Genomic DNA, 17,543 nt, shown 5'->3' on the forward strand with positions numbered 1-17,543 from the left:
TCACACATTGCTCTCTATCCCATGGCTTTTTAGTTTTCTGAGGAGTCTCTCATAAGGAACTTTATCAAATGCTGTGGTAATTGCTACCTCCTCATCATCCTGTCAGACCAGTTCAGACAAGTGGGATTCATCCCCCATACCTGCAGATGGAGGCAAAGGGGTAGTACTTTGATCTGACATCCCTCCCTATATTGCCTGGTACAGCAGGGAAAGAAACAGTAGTTCTCTGCCTGTTATGCCCCTGCCCGCGCTTCAAGCGGACAGGGCCTTACCTTCATGGCCTGTGCTGCCTGACATTGCCCTTCATGGTCCGGAGGCCACAATTGAAGCCGGGGCCTCGCCTGAGGCGGCCGACGCCGGGTGCTCCCACGGCCTGGCCGCCATCTTGCCAGCACGGCAGGAGCCATGCTGAATCTTCGTCTCGCCTGGAGACCGCTTCCCTCGTCGGGGTCTGCCTGTGGCCCAGACTTCTCCTCCTCGATGCGGCAGGACGCCGTTGACATCAGGGCCTGCCCGGAGGCCCAGCTTCCTCCGCCCCGTCTTCGCCCTGCACAGCAGCAAGGACGCCGCTGTCCAGCATTCTGAACTTCCTGTTCCTGCTCCTCCTAGGGGGCAGGCCCGCGGCTCTCTTCCCTTCTTAAAGGGACAGAGAGGTGTGGACCTCCAAGCAACTCCTCCCAGGGAGTTGCCCTCTCAGCCCTATAAGAGGGCCTTGCTTCATTTCAGCTTTGTCTTCGCATCAGCTCAGATGCTCCTGAAGACATCTCTTCATCTGATGCTTGTTCCTGAGTCCGGATCCTGAGGTCTATTTCTGAGTCTGGATCCTGATGTCTATTCCTGAGTCTGGATCCTGATGTCCGATTCTTGAGTCTGGATCCTGATGTCCGATTCTTGAGTCCGGATCCTGAGGTTGTTATGGTTTTGAGGTGTTTGAGTGGATTCTTGGGTACTGCAGAGATAGCCACTCCCATGGGGAGGAGCCCCACGAGGAACCTCAGTACTAGGCTAGACTCTATACATGCAGACACAGAAAATTTGTGTTTATTATACAGCTTGGTGGTACTGCCCAGGGGTGGCAGCAGTGAGGTAACCCAGTAGAGTGGTCCAGGGGTCTTCGGCAGAGGAGACCTGTCCCACACTCCAATGATGGTAGGCTGCACTGGGTAGAAGAGAGAGTCCAGGATGTAGACTCACAGCGCTGAAGCTGGAGGTGAGACAAACTGACAAAGTTAATTTACTCACTGAATAGATATCTGTATTTGTTGAAGATCCTGGCAGGCAGAAGGAGTTGGTTTGCAGGCACTAAGGCAGGGAGAGCAGGCCCTCGAGGAGCAAGTATCCGGTATCCCAGACAGGCACCTGAAAGAAAGCATAGGGCCCCCAAGGAGTGGGTACCCAGGTTAGAGGTGAATGGCCCCGGAGGGCAGAGAGAACTTCCAGCGGCAGCAAGGAAGTGGCAGAGTAGCTTAGACCGGAGGCATTCCAATCCTTGCTAACTCAGTTTGTAAGCAAAGGGCAGGCTAAATACCCGGATGGAGTGATGTCACACGGAGGGGATGCCCTTGAGGTTCCCGCCATGACGTGGATAAAGACATGGGTAGCGTGCGCGCGCGTACCCTAGGAGGCCCTCAGGAAATCCATGGTGAACACTGTTGCCGTTGCTGTTCTGGGGACACTGGAGAGAGCGGCATGAAGACACGGCAGCAGCCATCTTCCAATGGCTTGAGGAGAGAGAAGGAAGAAAGGTGAGGCACAGAGGTTGAAGCCGTCTGAGACCGACAGACACAACAGATGTCAGTTCTTGAGTTCGGATACTGATGCCTATTCCAAGTCCGGATGTCGTGAGTTCAGCTCCCGAGGTCTGCCCCTAGCCGAATGTCCGTGAGTCCAGAACCCGAGGCCCATTCCAAGTTCGGATGTCCGTGAGTCCAGCTCCTGATTTCTACTCCTAGCCGGATGTCTGTGGATCCAGATCCCGAAGTCTGTTCCAAGTCCAGACGTCCGTGAGTCCAGATCACAAGGCCCGTTCCAAGTCCGGATGTCTGTGAGTCCTGATCCGGATATCTGTTCTAAGTAGTTCCATGTTCCAAGATTCTGTTCTAAGCCCTGCAGTCCATTCCAAGAAGTTCCATGATCCAAGTTCTGCAGTCCATTCCAAGTCCTGCAGTCTGTTCCAAGAAGTTCCATGTTCCAAGCCCTGCAGTCCATTTCAAGTTCTGCAGTCCATTCCAAGTTGGTCCAAGATGTTTTAAGATGTTCCAAGTTCCAAGAGGTCTGAGAGTCCTCATCCTGTGTTGTCCCTTGTCTCCCTTTGATGTTGTCCCGGTCCTAATGCTCCAGGTCCGGTGGGACCTGTGCCTCCAGAGATCCCCTGCTTTTATCTGTTCCTGGTTCCGACTCTGGAGGATCCAAAGGGTTTCCTCTACCTTGTGCTATGAAACTTCCTGAGCTCGCCCCGATCTCCTCATGGTCCGCAACCAGCCATCCAGCTGTGTAGGGTGCGAGGGGACAGTGTGGTCCGCAACCAGCCCCACATGCTGTGTAGGGTGCCTGAGGGTTTTGCTCATCCCCGCCTGTGTCTTGTTCCTTGCCTGAGTCTTCAGTGTGGTCTGCAACAAGCCCCATGTGCTGTGTAAGGCGCCTGAGGGACCCACCTCCCTTACCCAAGTCTTCGTTCCAAGTCTTCGTTCCAAGTCTACGTTCCCAGTCCCAAGTCTTCATCTCTACGTTCCAAATTTTCATCTCTACGTTCCAAGTTCCAAGTCTTCATCTTTACGTTCCCAGTTTCAAGTCTTCAGCTCTACGTTCCCAGTTCCAAGTCTTCAGCTCCATGTCCCAAGTCCCCAGCTCCATGACATACTCTTCAAGAATTGCAAGCTCCACGTCATTCTCTTCGAGAGTCTCAAGTTCCAAGTTCCTAGTCCTGTGTTCCAAGCTCTGTCCAGCTCTGCTTCTGTGCCGCCCATTCCCACACACACCTCACCACGGGTGTGACTCATGTCCTGACCTGAGCCGCCTTGTGACCCAAGGGTTCCGCTCTCCCATGAGCAAAGTGATGCGCACCGAGCCCACACCATCGGCCCCTGAAGGCTGCGCTTGCAACACTGCCTCCAGCAGATGGTAGGTGACGTCTGGTCCAGTAGGAAGGTGGAGGAGGGAGGCTTCTGGGGCAACAGCTTTAATTTCAGGCTGACTTTCCTCAGTCGGAACCTTGGCCAAACAGGGGGTTTTCTTTTCCAGAACGACAGTCAATAAAGAGGCTGCTCTTCCTCCCCCAGGGCAACCAGGGCTGGTAGATCCCTGTAATTTCCTCACTGGCTAGAGCTACATAACAGAGCTTCACCTTTAAGAAACTCTGAAGAAAAAAAAAAAACAATGAAGCAGCAAATGGCAGGGCACAAGGACGTTTCTATTAGGTTTTTACCTATTAATTATCTTTCCTTGAGTTCTGACAGCCCAGTCCAGAGTCCACTCTGAGAAGAGATAGATGGTAAAAAAAAAAAAAAAAAAAGGAAAAAATGTAATAAGAAAAGAAGAAGCTAACAGAAGACTTCCTTTCCAGGAGAGAAATATAGCCCAGGAAGAGGATAGCAGAGGTTATGCTAAATCCCACATTACTTTTAGCTCTTTATTGAAATTCTTTTTTTCCCTCTCTTTCTCTGATTTTTTTTTTTTGTTTGTATTATATCATTTGTTTAGTTCCTGGAGAACCTTACCCCTCAGCTTGGGCAAGCTATATACAGAGTGATGTCAGGTTAAAACAGTTTGCCCTCTGCCTCCATCTGCTGGTAGGGAGTCATGACTCAAGGAAAGACAGCAGGTAGAAGTCTAATTGAATCATCTAGAGATGCTCATGCAATTATTATTGTTATAGCTTGTATAGAAATACAAGGTGTGCCCAGCACTTCACAGGGACACATAAGGAACAGCCCTTGCTCCTTGGAGCTTACAATCTAGTCAAGACAAATAGATGAGACATACAGAAAAACCCCCAAAATAAATAAGAGGCTTTGTAGTGGTTGGGATACCCCTCTGAATGAGCTTCCTGAATTTTTTTTAGTAATGTTCATGATTTACTCAGTTTTAGGAAGCAACTGAATGCTTATCTTTTTACTGAGGCATTTGCTGAAGTTAATCTGGGTAGGCTCTCTAAGCATTGGAATTCTTAGCAGGGAGACTGATTGTCTAGACATGAGCATGAGAGGGTTTTGGCAACAAATAGTTTGTTTTATTTGATTATTTTTAATCTCAGAAGTTTTATTTGTAATTTGTAGTTTTATATTTTAATTATGAATGTATCGCTTTTCTCCACTGAGACTTGTGGATCAGCAGGTTATAAATTTTATAAATAAAAACAGTGAGGCCATGATTGGGAAGGACGAAACTAGGTGGCTTATATGTGGAATGAATTGAGGAGTAGGCAGCTTTAATTGAGTGAAGCTGCAAAAAAATGAGGCAGCTTAGGAGTTTATGTAAGAGGAGCCAGTGGGATGGGTGGACTAAGTCCTTCCTAAAAAAAATGTGAATAACACTATATTTTGACACTCGGAATTCAGTTCAACTCGAAGCAGGAAGATTTCAACTTGAGTTGGGTTTGACAGAATTTTCTGCTTTTCCCGAGATCTGCTGGGATAGCTTGTCAGACCTTTAGTTGTAAAGTTGGGGAAAATTGAAATAAAACTCAAAAACATCTGAAGTGGATTGGAAAGTTTTGCATTGTACAATCCAAATCCAAAAACTGCTAGGGACACATAAACTAGTCCTGCTGTGGCAGTTTTTCTGTCCTGGCACCAGCTCTCTGAGTTCACAAAAAAATGGTCACGTAAGATGTTGAACTGGACCTGGCTCAAAGGGCAGTGGGATGCATTTCTCTGCAGGGTAAGGAAAAAGAAACAAAACATTTTCCCCCTCTATGACCATCTAATTGCTTTCCCCCAAAGTAGAACTTAAATATTACTTTTAGACCTTCTTCAGAATGCCTTTTTTCTATGTCAAATCTATACCCTGGGATTCACAAAGGTAGTCTCACACAATAAAGTATCATTCCAGCTTGTTAAACTTTTATTTGTTCTTTTTGGGCACCAGCAGTAAAAATGAATAATCACAAAATAATGTGAGTCACAGGATCCTACTGCAGAAAAATCAAGAGAAAGCCTTTGAAAAACAGATCCCAAATCTCTGTAGCAGCATAGCCATGAGAACTTCAACAACTCTAGTAACAGGCCCGGTGCAACCGAGTGTGCATACCATGCATTTGCATGGGGCGGCACACCCAGGGGAGATGGCGAGCCGGTGGCAGCAGGAGAGGCTGCGGCAGCCGAAGAAGGAGAGAGACTGCAAGCCGCCAGTGCTCAAGCCGCCAGCAGCTGTTGGAGAGGCATGTCTTCCATTTGCGTGTGCTTGCGCCCATGGACATGCACAACTTCTACTCTCTCTCCCAATCAGGAAGGCCCGCAGGGCTGTGGTGGAGCTCCTCCCACCATGGCCCGAAGACATCAGGAGGCCCACAGGGCCATGATAGAGCTCATCCCACCATGGCCTGAAGACAACAGGAGGCCATGTGTATATGTGTGTGTGTGACTGAGAGCCTGTGTGTTTGTGCATGTGTGTGTGTCTGAGAGCCTCTGCGTTTGTGCTTTTGTCTGTGTCTGTGTGAAAGCCTGTGTGTTTGTATGTGTGTGTCTATGTGAGAGCCTATGTAAGTGTGTTTGTGTGAGAGCCTGTGTGCCAATGTGTCTGTGTGAGAGCCTGTGTGTATGTCTGTGTGTTTATGAGAGCCCATGTGTCACATATAGGCTCTCACAGGCACACACACACACACACACACACATAATCTATCTGTGAGGGATAGGGAGCCTGTGTATGTTAGAGAGGGAGTGTGTGAGAAAATGAATGTATTATTGTGCATGTGTGTGAGAGAGAAGATAAAATTTGGGCATCCCAACCTCTCCCAATCCACGACAATCTCAGGGTGATTGGAAATCAGAAAATCACAAGTATGGCGAGCAGGAGATTTTTTTTTAATCCTTATTAGTTTTAATTATTGTGTGTAATTTGATAATTCAGCTCTTTCAAAATATTTAATATTTTTTGGGGTAGGAATAGAATATTTTTTATTTATTGGATTTTTTATTCATCAGATATTTGGAAATATTTTCTTGGTGTTTGGGAAATTTTGTATATTCTATTCATTAACTGTTTGAAATATTTATTCTTTTTATGAATATGATTTTACTATTATGATTGTTTTATATTTCTTGATTTTATTATTTCTTGTTTTTATGAAGAATGGTAATATTTTTGTTTTTCCATTGTTGCTCTGCATGTAGAGGCTGGCTTGTTGTGGGTTCCAATTCAGTTCTCAGCACATTTCTGTTTACACTTTCTGATCTCTTTATTCTGTATTTGGTGAGGGTCTGTCTGTGTTCTGCATATGTTATCGAGGTGAGGTATTTTGCTGGCATGTAATTTCTGTGTAGAGATCTTTAGCAGCCTGGTTTCCTAATAAGAGTTTTATTGGTGTTCTAGGGCCTGGTATAATATGTGCAGTGTTGCCTTTTCATATATAAGGTTGTTTTGGTATGGGAGGTTTACTATATTTTAATGGTAATTCTGTTTGTTCATGGCTTTCTGAGGGCCAAGCTCACACGCTAAACGCATTACAAAAAGTCTAATACAATAGAGTTCCAAGTGTCTTTTTTGCAGAGTTTTCTGGTTGGCACCACAGGAGTGCATGTAAATATAATATGCATGTTGTAAGTGATATTTTTGCCTCAGTGGTCTACTTTTGAATGTTCTTTTTCATGTATAATTTATTATAAATGCATTAATTTCATTGTGTAGGTCTGTAAAGGATGTGAGGGTATGTGGAGTGGCCTGTGTGCAAGGCTGTAAGGTTTGCCTAGGGTACCTAATACCCTTCGCTATCCATGGGTTCTGGGGAGGGGGAGGGGGCATGTCAGTTTTTAAAAATATAGATTGCAGGTCAGAGCTGGGCTTTATTTGATGGGCCCAGGTCAGACACTGAATGAATCGGGGGGGGGGGGGGGGGAGGAGCACAGGGCAGCAAAAAAGCGAGCACTACCCTGTCCAGCAATCCACACCTATCAGGCATCCCCTGGTGGGCCGGTTGCTCTGGTCACGTGGTCTGCCAAGAGGGGCTGCGACAGAGCCGTGCTCGGCAGACCACGGGGTATCTCCTGGGCCGGCCTGGGTGGAAAATCCTCAGGCCGATCTTTACCCGGAATCCACCCCTGATCCACACACATGAAAGAACAAAAACCTCTAGCTTCATTCCATTCTGGTAGAGAGTCCATCAAGCTAGGGTGAGAGAACATTGTAGAAATCTCATCTTTGTGTGACTTTCCTCACTCAAATTCACTGATGTGTACTGTGGTGTTCGTATGTCTCACTATGCTTATAAACTGGCCCCCAACCCTAGACCACCACCAAAACCTCACCTCAAGTTACTAGACGACCCTCTTATACTGGTATATATAAATGACAATTATGTGTCCTACCCCAGAGGTGATCTCTCTCTCTGTCTCTCTCTCTCCCCCCCCCCCCCCCAACTCCTCTCAATTTCAGGCTCAACAGCAGGAAAAAAGGTATCGTTATTTCTAGCATTAACAACATGTGTTATGCTTTTGCATTCGCATCATGCGATGCAATAAATAAAGCATGCGTTATCGTAGCCGTTAGGGCCCTAATGCCCACAATAATGGCCTAATGCATTTTGATGAACGACCCTGTCTGTTTATAAACAGCATTTGATATTTGCGGAAATGAAAAATCTGAATAAAATGGCCCTCTCTTTCTCCTCTCCCCCCCAGAAACAAAATTTGGCCAGAAAAACAGGCCAAAAAGAAATTAAATGAACTGAACTGAATATATTTTGCCGGCACATTCCTATTACTCACTCGCTCATAGTCCTAAGACAATCAGTTCAAACTTTCTCCTTTGAGGAAATTGTTCTGGGAATCAGAGATGTCCATTTTAACTCCTAGTGCTCTTATCAGCATCCATGGTAAAAGACAGGCCTGGAAGAAACCATAAAGGCCTTAAGGGATATCCCCAGAACCCAGGACAGGACCCATCCCTTTGGATTCCAAGTTCTTAGAATAGAGCTTTCCAAACTTTTCATGTTGGTGACACACTTTTTAGACAAACATAATTTCACGGCACGGTAATTCAGTCTACTAGTAAACCAGAGGTTAAAGGTTAAACGAACGAAACATATTTCGACAATTTATGTATGTTTCCTTAAATATATACATAAATAAAATGTTTCACGACACAACCTATCTCATGAAAACCTTAAATTTATATTAAAAATATATATTCCAAGATTCATGTTATTGTTATAATTTATGAGAAACAATAATAAAACAAATTGTCTGTCCCCCACACTCATCTCTGTCCTCCCCCCAGCACATGTCTGGCCCCCATACACTCATATCTCTCCCCCTCAAGCACATGTCTGACCCCCACACACTCATTTCTCTCCCCCCCAGCACATGTCTGTACCCCACACACTCATATCTCTCCCCTCAAGCACATATCTGACCCCCACACACTCATTTCTCTCCCCCCAGCACATGTCTGGCCCCCACACACTCATATCTCTCCCCCTCAAGCACATGTCTGTCCCCCCAGCACGTTTGCCCCCCACTCACTCATCTCTCTCCCCCCAGCACATGTCTGGCCCCCACACTCATGTACCTCGTCTTTTTGATTGTTGCCAGTTAAGTGCTTCACTCCCTTCCATGATCACCAGACACTGCTGCTTGCAGTCAGTACTCCTCATGGCCAGGCCTCATCGGCAGCAGCAGCCAATACAAGGATGGCTGGGCTCGTTCCACCCACCAAGCCCCCCAAAAAAAACGCGATTGACAGCAAAAATCACCCAATAATAAGCAACCCATAAACTGAAAAAAAAAAAGTGAATCTCTAGAAAAAAAAAAGCCCAAACTCGTATCAGAGTTGACCGGGCTTGCGCAACACACCTGCACACTGCAGGCGACACACAGTTTGGAAAGCTCTGTCTTAGAATAACCCTCTCCTACTCAGAACTTAAAATTTTTATATATATATATCAGGGATATACTCCCCCTAGCGATCATCTTTCATATCACACTACTTATAGGATTAGGAAAATAAAGGTTATCCTGTACTGAAAACCTATCCACTCAGTCTGGTAAATGGCAGTGTTTGAGTAGCCATGGCTGAGCACAATTAAAAGTATACACACTCCAGATTTAGATTTGAAATCTGCTTCTGATTTCTTTATAAAGGTTGAAATAACCTTCCAAATTTATCCAGATTTGTTCACTTGTTTTGAAGAAATTTGTATATCTATAACCATTTCCTAAAATGCTCAAACGCCTATGGCCAGCAACTGGGATGTATCCTTGGCAGTGTGGACAGGAATTACTGGGCTGATTGGATGGTTAGTTAGACTTTTTCTGCTGTCATCTACTGTGACTGCAGAATCAGGGCAAACTGGGAACCCTGGCTGTAGTATCAGGTAGTGTTTAAGTTGTATATATATATGTGTGTGTGTGTGTGTGTGTGTGTTGGGGTGGAAGAAGCAGAAATACAAAATTTCATCATCACAGTGATGAAACTGAAGACAGTATGGACTCTGATGATGTGCTCTGTTTGGTATAGTCTGAGTGTATCTGCTATTTTGTGGTTAACTGATATGGTGTGTCATGGTCTAAGTTTTATACCCAGACTTGGGTCTATTTAGAAATCTTACAGCAGTGCTTCTTGACCCAGTCCTTGAGGCACACCTAGCCGATCAGTTTTTCCAGGATATCATTGAATATGCATGAGGTAGATTTGCATACAATGGAAGCAATGGATGCAAATCTCTCATGCATATTCATTGCGGATGTCCTAAAAACCTGACTGGCTAGGTGTGGCCCCAGGACTGGAAGCACTGTTGTACAATGTGATATTTAGCTGAGGACTGTATGGAATTATCGAGCTATGTCTGTATTCATGGAATTCTTGTTTTGTTTTTGATTTCTAGGATAGCATTGAATTTAGAAACATCTGCTGTCATATGGCTTCACAGCTGGAGAGACGTCAGTTTGACAGAGATCTGAATGCAGCATACAACTGTTTGAAAACCATTGTCAAGAAACTGATCCAGTCGCTGGCAGAGTTCCCCACGGATTCCCATGCCATGGCCCAAGCTGCCCTAGAACAGATCCTGCAAAACCTCCCTGATGTCTGACGTTTTCTGAGACAGAGGGTCCATGATGAGATGTTCAATGAGCATAAGGAGTTAGAGGGTCTTTAAAGGCAGTATCTACCATCTTCAGTATTAATAAACATTGTGTATTCTTATTCCAAGGAAGAAAGGAGAATTTTGGAAGAACCACAAGAGTTTTATGGAGTCGTTGTGGGCTTTCTGGTTCTCATCCAAACACTTTATGTGGGTGGCACATCAGCTGTGTATCAGGTCTGTTTTGGGGGGCAGGGTTTTTGCTGGCTTGGACTTTTCCAATAAACTAAATCTCAATCAGCAGTCACTAAGAATGTTCAGATTAGGCCCAAAGTTCCCCCTGGTTTGGAATATGAAGAACTGGACTTGCAAGGACATGTAGGCTGGAGAGAAAAATAATCTTATTATGTGTTTCATAGAATATGATGGCGGGTATAACATCGACATCGACCAGCATTCCATTATGGTTCCAGTTCTTCACAAATCTTCAAACATTTTACTCTAAATAAGCTATCACTGGATTTAATGCACAGCCTGCAGTATTTTCATATCAAATGTATTGTGTGCTCTGTTGACCTAGTATTCTACTGTGCAAGAGAGCTGCTTTTGAACTTGCACAAAAATAGCTATCTGGGTAAAATATATTTGTTTACATGCAATTCTGTGGTCAATGGAGTTTGGATAGGATTAAATATCTATTTCATTTTAGTCCTAACTTGATCTGAACATTACATCGTAGGTCTCATTGCAGATTGACACAGTTTAAGACTGGCGCAAAACCAAGTAGCACTGTAATATTTGAACTCAGTAGTAACATTGCCTTGATCTGACTTTTTTTTTCTTTTTCAAATACGCCATAGCTGTGCTTTTCATGCAGATAGTGCTGTGTTGCTGCAGTTATTGCTTTCTCCAGAACCTTTGACTTCCCTGGTGCCCAGCTAAAGAAGCTAATGTCTTCCCTGCAGGGCCGGATTTACCTCTTAAGCATCCCATGGGCACAGGAGGGGAGAGTAGTCCCCTTCCAAAGCTATGGAAGCAGTGGTGTTGGTGGTAAAAGGGAGGGACACCTCCTCCTTCATCCTAATGGTACTTTCTCACAAATGTCCTATCAGATCCACCATCAGTTCCCTTAAAGGAGAAGGGTTGGGCCCTGAATTTTATGCTGTGTTAATTTTTAAATGGCCTCCGTTGAGGCTGTAAGGATCCAGAAGACCTGCAGGAGCAATGAAGTATACTCGGAACTAAGACCCAATGAAGTAGGCATTCATCCAGAGGAAAAAGAAATCCCCTAGTGTGACATGTAAAAGTACTTTATTTACAGCATGTGAATATTTATATTCCAGCATTAGAGTGGTGTGGAAGATGTGTTTTAGTTACAACAATAGTATGTAGTTCTTGTTTTGAAAATACTGGCGACATCCCTCTCCCCTCCTCCCCCTCCATACGCTAATATCATATTACTAATCGTGGGAGCATTTAATGAAACTGTGCTGTCTAGTTTTTAAAGGTGTGATTCATCAAGATCTGTTCCTATAGATACAGAATGGAAAAAAAAACCTTGGTGAATTAGGCTCTATGTGTCTTTGCTGTATTTGTAACTGGCATTTATTTATTTTATTTATAAACTACTAATTATGATGTTAGAATATTTTTACTGAAAGTTTTATTGTACCTAGAGAGAAGCATAATGTAGCAAAAATGCCCTAGTATTCAACATTTATGAGTGAACCATGTGAGCAGTCACAAAAAGTCACATTCATGAATGAATATCCTCTTATATTAAAGCATATGCATTAGCTTCAATTTATTCCTGTTAACATGATGGACACACTGGTTCCTAATCCACAAGCTGATTGGTACTGACTGGGACCAACATTAAAACAGTCCATTTTTGTCAGATTAATAGGAATGCTTGAGAAGTCCAATGAGATCTGCTTATTCGTGTGCAGCTTTGAGTGTTTAGTGCTTTGTGGATTAGATTTACTGGAGGATGTCTTCATTTTTGTATCATGGGGAAAAAGCTCAGTACATTTGAGCTATTCAGGTATCCCACTGTTCACTTTACAAAACGCCTGTGGAATATTGATAGCCATCTTTAATGTAAAATGGGAAAAATATACTCTTAAAAAATAAAATAAAACAATGTAATGCTACCTGCATTGTTCTTCTTGAAGGAGGAGTATGTTCTGCACAGATTTTACACACTGTGTTCCTTAGCTTAGTAGAAGTTGTAACAAAATGGGAAAGGTGTATTCCATGGAGTACACATAGAAACATAAGGTCCACCAAACGGTGGTCCGACAGAGGCCAATTCAAGCCAAAATTTTTGGCAGGATCCCAAAGAATAGACACAGTCCTACTTACTCATAACTAGGGATATGTAGCGGGTTTCCTATGACTACATGGTTAATAGTGGTTTATGGATATGGATCTTTCCCCCCGGAACCTGTCTAAATCCTTTTTAAACCCAGCTATGCTTATTCCTTTCATCACTTCCTCTGGCAACAAATTCTACAGTTTAATTACGCACTGAGGGGCGGATTTTAAAAGCCCTGCTCGCGTAAATCCGCCCGGATTTACATGAGCAGGGCCTTGTGCGCCGGCGCGCCTATTTTCCATAGGCCTGCCGGCGTGCGCAGAGCCCCGGGACTCGCGTAAGTCCCGGGGTTTTTTGTCGGGGGCGGGGCCGATCGACACGGCGTTTCGGGGGCGGGCCCGGGGCGTGGTTTCGGCCCAGGGCGGTCCAGGGGCGTGGCTGCGCCCTCCGGAACCACCCCCGGGTTGCGTCTCGGCGCGCTAGCGGCCCGCTGGCGCGCGGGGATTTACTTCTCCCCTCGGGGAGGCGTAAATCCCCCGACAAAGGTAGGGGGGGGTTTAGATAGGGTCGGGGGGTGGGTTAGATAGAGGAAGGGAGGAGAAGGTGAGGGGAGGGCGAAAGTGAGTTCCCTCCGAGGCCGCTCCGATTTCGGAGTGGCCTTGGAGGGAACGGAGGCAGGCTGCGTGGCTCGGTGTGCGCCGGCTGCACAAAATCGGCAGCCTTGTGCGCACCGATCCTGGATTTTAGCAGATACGCGCGGCTATGCGCTTATCTACTAAAATCCAGCGTACTTTTGTTGGCGACTGGTGCGTCTGGAGTGTCCCCTACTCCTGGTATCATTTGAAAGCATAAATAACCATTTGCTGTTTACCTGCTCCACCCAAGATTTTAGCAGATACGCGCAGCTACGCGCTTATCTACTAAAATCCAGCGTACGTTTGTTGGCGACTGGTGCGACATGGAGTGTCCCCTACTCCTAGTATCATTTGAAAGCATAAATAACCATTTGCTGTTTACCTGCTCCACCCAAGATTTTATAGACTTCTATCACATCTCTTCTCACAGGCTGAAAAGCCCTAATCTGTTTAGCTTTTCCTCATAGGGGATCTATTCCATCTCCTTTATCATTTTATTCATTGTCCTCTGCACCTTTTCTAGTTCCGCTATAACATTGTTGAGATGGGGTGGCCAGAAATGCACACAGTACTCAAGGTGCGGTTGTACCATGGATCAGTACAGAGGTATTATGATATCCTCTGTTTTATTATCAATTCATTTTCGCTCTCTACATTTTTTATTTTATACTTTTTATTTTATGTTTTAAATTTTGTATTTCCTTTTGCTCTTAAGATGCTTTATTACTGTGATCGCATTTATGATCATCACTACTATCATTATTCCTATTTTTTGCAGGTGTTTTGTTGCCACTATTTCTGCATTTTGTCTGCTCTTTATGCTGTATAGTAACATATAAGAGCCCACGTAGGGATGAAGTCTGCGTGTATAGAGTAAAGGCAAACTTCAGACAGCCTGAAGTTTCAAAGCAGACCTACGTGCATGCCTTTGACAATTAGTGAGCCCACATGTACTTCTTTAGCACAGTGTAAGTGGCACATTTACGCCTGCTAGAGAGCAGATGTAAATGTCCACACAGACATTTATGCACATACAGTACATTTGAAAATCGACAGAATGCATGTAAATGATTTCCCCACCCCCAGCTCCTTCTCCTCCCCCCCCCCACCCCCACACAGGATCAGCTCGTCGCAGGATACAAAAGTATGTGTGCAATTGCTTTCATGTGTACTTTAGCCTCTATAAAACCCCTCGGGAATTTTCCAAAAGCCCATTTATACATGTAAAACTAGATTTTATATGCATAAATGCTTTTGAAAATGACCCCCTATATGTGAATGAACTGGATATGCTAGTAATCCCTGATGCAGGCACATATACCAAAATGTGACCATGTCAAAATTTAACTGTGATAGTTTTTTGAATTTGTAATTTATTATATTCATGCAGTTCTCCTTTGTAATTCATTTGATTTGTTTTGTATTGGCTTTCCAAGCTCTTTTTCCAAACCTGCTTAGCATGCTTGCAGTCAGATCTCTACCAGTCCAAGTCTGAATCCCATGGTGCACCCCGCCTGCGCTATCACATTACTGTTTCCTCTGGACTTAGTGCCTCCAAATGGATTTGATTTGTATAGATCATGACAAGAATGAACCCTACCTACTCTGCAGAGTTGCAGTGTTTATCAGAAAGCACTGCCAGTGCTAGTGCAACTCCTGTCTGTAGTTCTCTGTGTTCTGTTATTATATTGTCACTCTCAGCCTGTGCTTACGCTGGCTCCCCAGGGAAACCACCACAAAAGCAACACTAGTGAAATGAGGAAATCTTTTACTGATCAATCATAAAACAGTGTATATATAATCCAGAATAGACACAGAATGGTCAAGGAAGGTTTCTCAGAGCAGTAACATAAAATCTCCATATGCTCTGTGTCAGGGTGCTCCTCTAGCTCTCTCAGCAATCAGGTTCACTTCCTGCAGGCATTCACTAGCAGCTCACATAGGAACTAATTACTCCTCTGCCGCCCCCCCCCCCCCCCCCCATTGACTCCCTATTCTTCAACCACCGTTGCTGCAGCCACTTCTCTGCACCCACCACCTCTAGTCCCTGCTTCTTCCAGTTTTTCTACCTCATACCATTCTCCTTCTGTCCCTTACCCCCTTCTGTTGGCACCAGCTTTTGGGGGTCTCCAATTCCCATCTCCTAACACTGCTCCTGCTCCTCAAGGTGTTCTCCCATCTTCAGCTGCTGCCACAACTCCTTTTGTTCCCCACCTCATGCCACTGTCACTGCTTCATAAAAACAGAAATTGCACTCAGAGCCTTCTTTAGCTTCTGCCGAACCTTTCTCCTAAAAACCGGCTCCTGCTGCCTGCCACCTGCTGTCTACCTCTCACTTGCGTCAGTCAGTCAGTTCCTGGATCGAAGCCTAGACCGATCCCTGCTCACCTGTCTCTCACGTCCTATGCTCCCTGCGGCAGCCCCAGCTGTCACCTCTCTCCTGCTGATGCTGGGTCCTCTTTCCTGCACTTGCACAAGGTTCCTTATTTTCATTTTTTACTTTCTTGGCAAAGTGTTGCTTTTTTATTACATCATCACCTATAAAGACAGAAAAACAATACATAAACACGACTACTAATTTTTTTCTGAGTAAATATCAGGGCTTGTTTTGGTGGGCAGGAAGTCTGGAGCTCTGCTCAGACTCTCCTTTTGTGTTGCAGAGAGGGTGCTGGGGATGGGAGGATGGGCAGTGAGGACCAGTGATCGTATTGGGGTACATAGGTAGACAACTCAGAGCCAGGGGTGGGAGAAGCCTAGGCCAGTCACAAACTGTGCTTGCTCAGATTTATAAAATTAGAGTGAAAATCAGTAAAAAACGAATAATGGTTTATGTAAAACCTTGGCTTACTTCAGTAACAATCAGCTTAACCTGTAAATGAAGGGCCTTATTGCAGGGGCCTACAGTTGGGCCATTCCAGTTTCTAAAGCTGCTCCACTTGGATGAGCAATTATTGGAGTGATCAAAAGGAAGGGAGCAGAGACTGCTAGTGGGATGGAAAGGAGAATGATGGGGGAGTCAGAGGAGAGAGCAGGAGCTCCACAAGAGGGAGAATTTCTTGGTTCCAGAGGAGGAACAAGGTGTGGAGCCCTCTCAGATTAGAAAAGAGATCCAGTACAGGGTCTCCAGAGGTTTTCTGGGATCCCACAGGAAGAGGGATGTGCAGTCATTTGAAATAACATAGGAAACTTCAATATTGCCTGTCATTTTTGAAACAAAACAAGAGAGAAAGGAACAACATTTTATTCATTTTTCATTTTGTTTTGCATTGAGCACTTCCCTAGCCGTTATTTTGAAAAGTTCCCCATGCCAAGTGACTATATGACTGCCCCCCCCACCCCCCAACCATAGGCTTCCCTCCACCTGCACCTCCTCCCCAGCAGGGCCAGTGGAAGCATTAGGCAGCCACCGAGAATGCCACGGTTTTGGAGACAACAACAGCAGGACTTGGATGGTATCAATTGGGTTGACCTTGCCCAAGATGAGAGGCAGGCAGGAAGGGAAGGGCTGCTGGATGTGAACCGACAAGACCCACACCCTTATCTTTGCCCCCTGCTCTAGTATCACGCCTCTGCCGTGTGATCCTTGAGTGTGCAGTTGCAGTAGGAGACACGCAGCTGAGCACCACATGCTGTGAGCTGCGCCTGAAGGTGCATTTGGCAGGACAGGACACAGGAGGAGGAGGACAGACTGGACAATTTGGTTTTGAGGCCTGCTGCTTGGTGTTTGTTGTCTCTGGCTGTTTGTCATCGTGCTGCAGTGTGGATTGTAGTCTCTCTGGCTTTTTCCCCTCTTCCACCTCTGCATGCCTTGCTACAGGAGCAGTCGTTGAGGAGGACAAGGACTTAAAGCTGGGTTGGTACAAGCTGCATATTTGCTGGCCCAACCCTACCTGCCGCTGTAAGGGATGAGAAAACAATCAGCACTCACCTAGGGGCCGGTGCCACTGTGTGACAGAGTGAGCTCAGCTGTGAGGTCCCGAGCTGCTTCCTCATTGTTCCACTGCAGTATTGAGTGCAGTCCTGGCCTCTCTCTCCCGGTTAGGGTCAGTAGAAAAGCATTTATTAGTTCACGTGCTTTTTTTTTTTGTCTGGCTCATCTGGTTAACTCAGCTCAGAAACAGGGAGGAAAGTGGCTCCAGCTGGAGAGCATAATGTGGGGGGAGAGGCCCCAGGTGGGGAGGGGAGAATAGGGACTCATGTTGCAAGATTGGGGTAGGGGGATAGAAGGGGCTGGGTGATTGGATGGATGGGATAAAGCAAGGCCTGAAGATTGGGGACTCCAAGAATGTGTGTGTGTATGTATGTGTGTGTGTGTTGGGGGGAGGGTGAGACGGCATGGCTGAAGTTCACCTAAGGC

General features: G+C 45.5%; 1 protein-coding gene and 1 long non-coding RNA gene across 2 annotated transcripts in view; one reads left to right on the plus strand and one right to left on the minus strand.

Moving 5' to 3' along the window:
- DLEU7 (deleted in lymphocytic leukemia 7) overlaps positions 1 to 11,667 on the plus strand; it is a 28,092-nt gene extending 16,425 nt beyond the window's left edge. Inside the window, exon 2 of the mRNA XM_029602818.1 lies at positions 10,037 to 11,667. Coding sequence (XP_029458678.1) covers positions 10,037 to 10,243 — 207 coding nt within the window. The 3' untranslated portion in view covers positions 10,244 to 11,667. The remainder of the gene's footprint in view (positions 1 to 10,036) is intronic.
- The window catches only part of LOC115092178, a 53,386-nt gene extending 36,172 nt beyond the window's left edge, over positions 1 to 17,214 (minus strand). The window contains exons 1-2 of the long non-coding RNA XR_003856925.1: positions 17,115 to 17,214; positions 15,575 to 15,724 (exon numbers count right to left, since the gene is read on the minus strand). This is a non-coding gene — a long non-coding RNA (uncharacterized LOC115092178). The remainder of the gene's footprint in view (positions 1 to 15,574; positions 15,725 to 17,114) is intronic.
- Between the last annotated feature and the right edge of the window lie 329 nt (positions 17,215 to 17,543).

The sequence above is a fragment of the Rhinatrema bivittatum genome, chromosome 5 (genome assembly GCF_901001135.1).
Source record: "Rhinatrema bivittatum chromosome 5, aRhiBiv1.1, whole genome shotgun sequence".
Classification (NCBI taxonomy): domain Eukaryota; kingdom Metazoa; phylum Chordata; class Amphibia; order Gymnophiona; family Rhinatrematidae; genus Rhinatrema; species Rhinatrema bivittatum.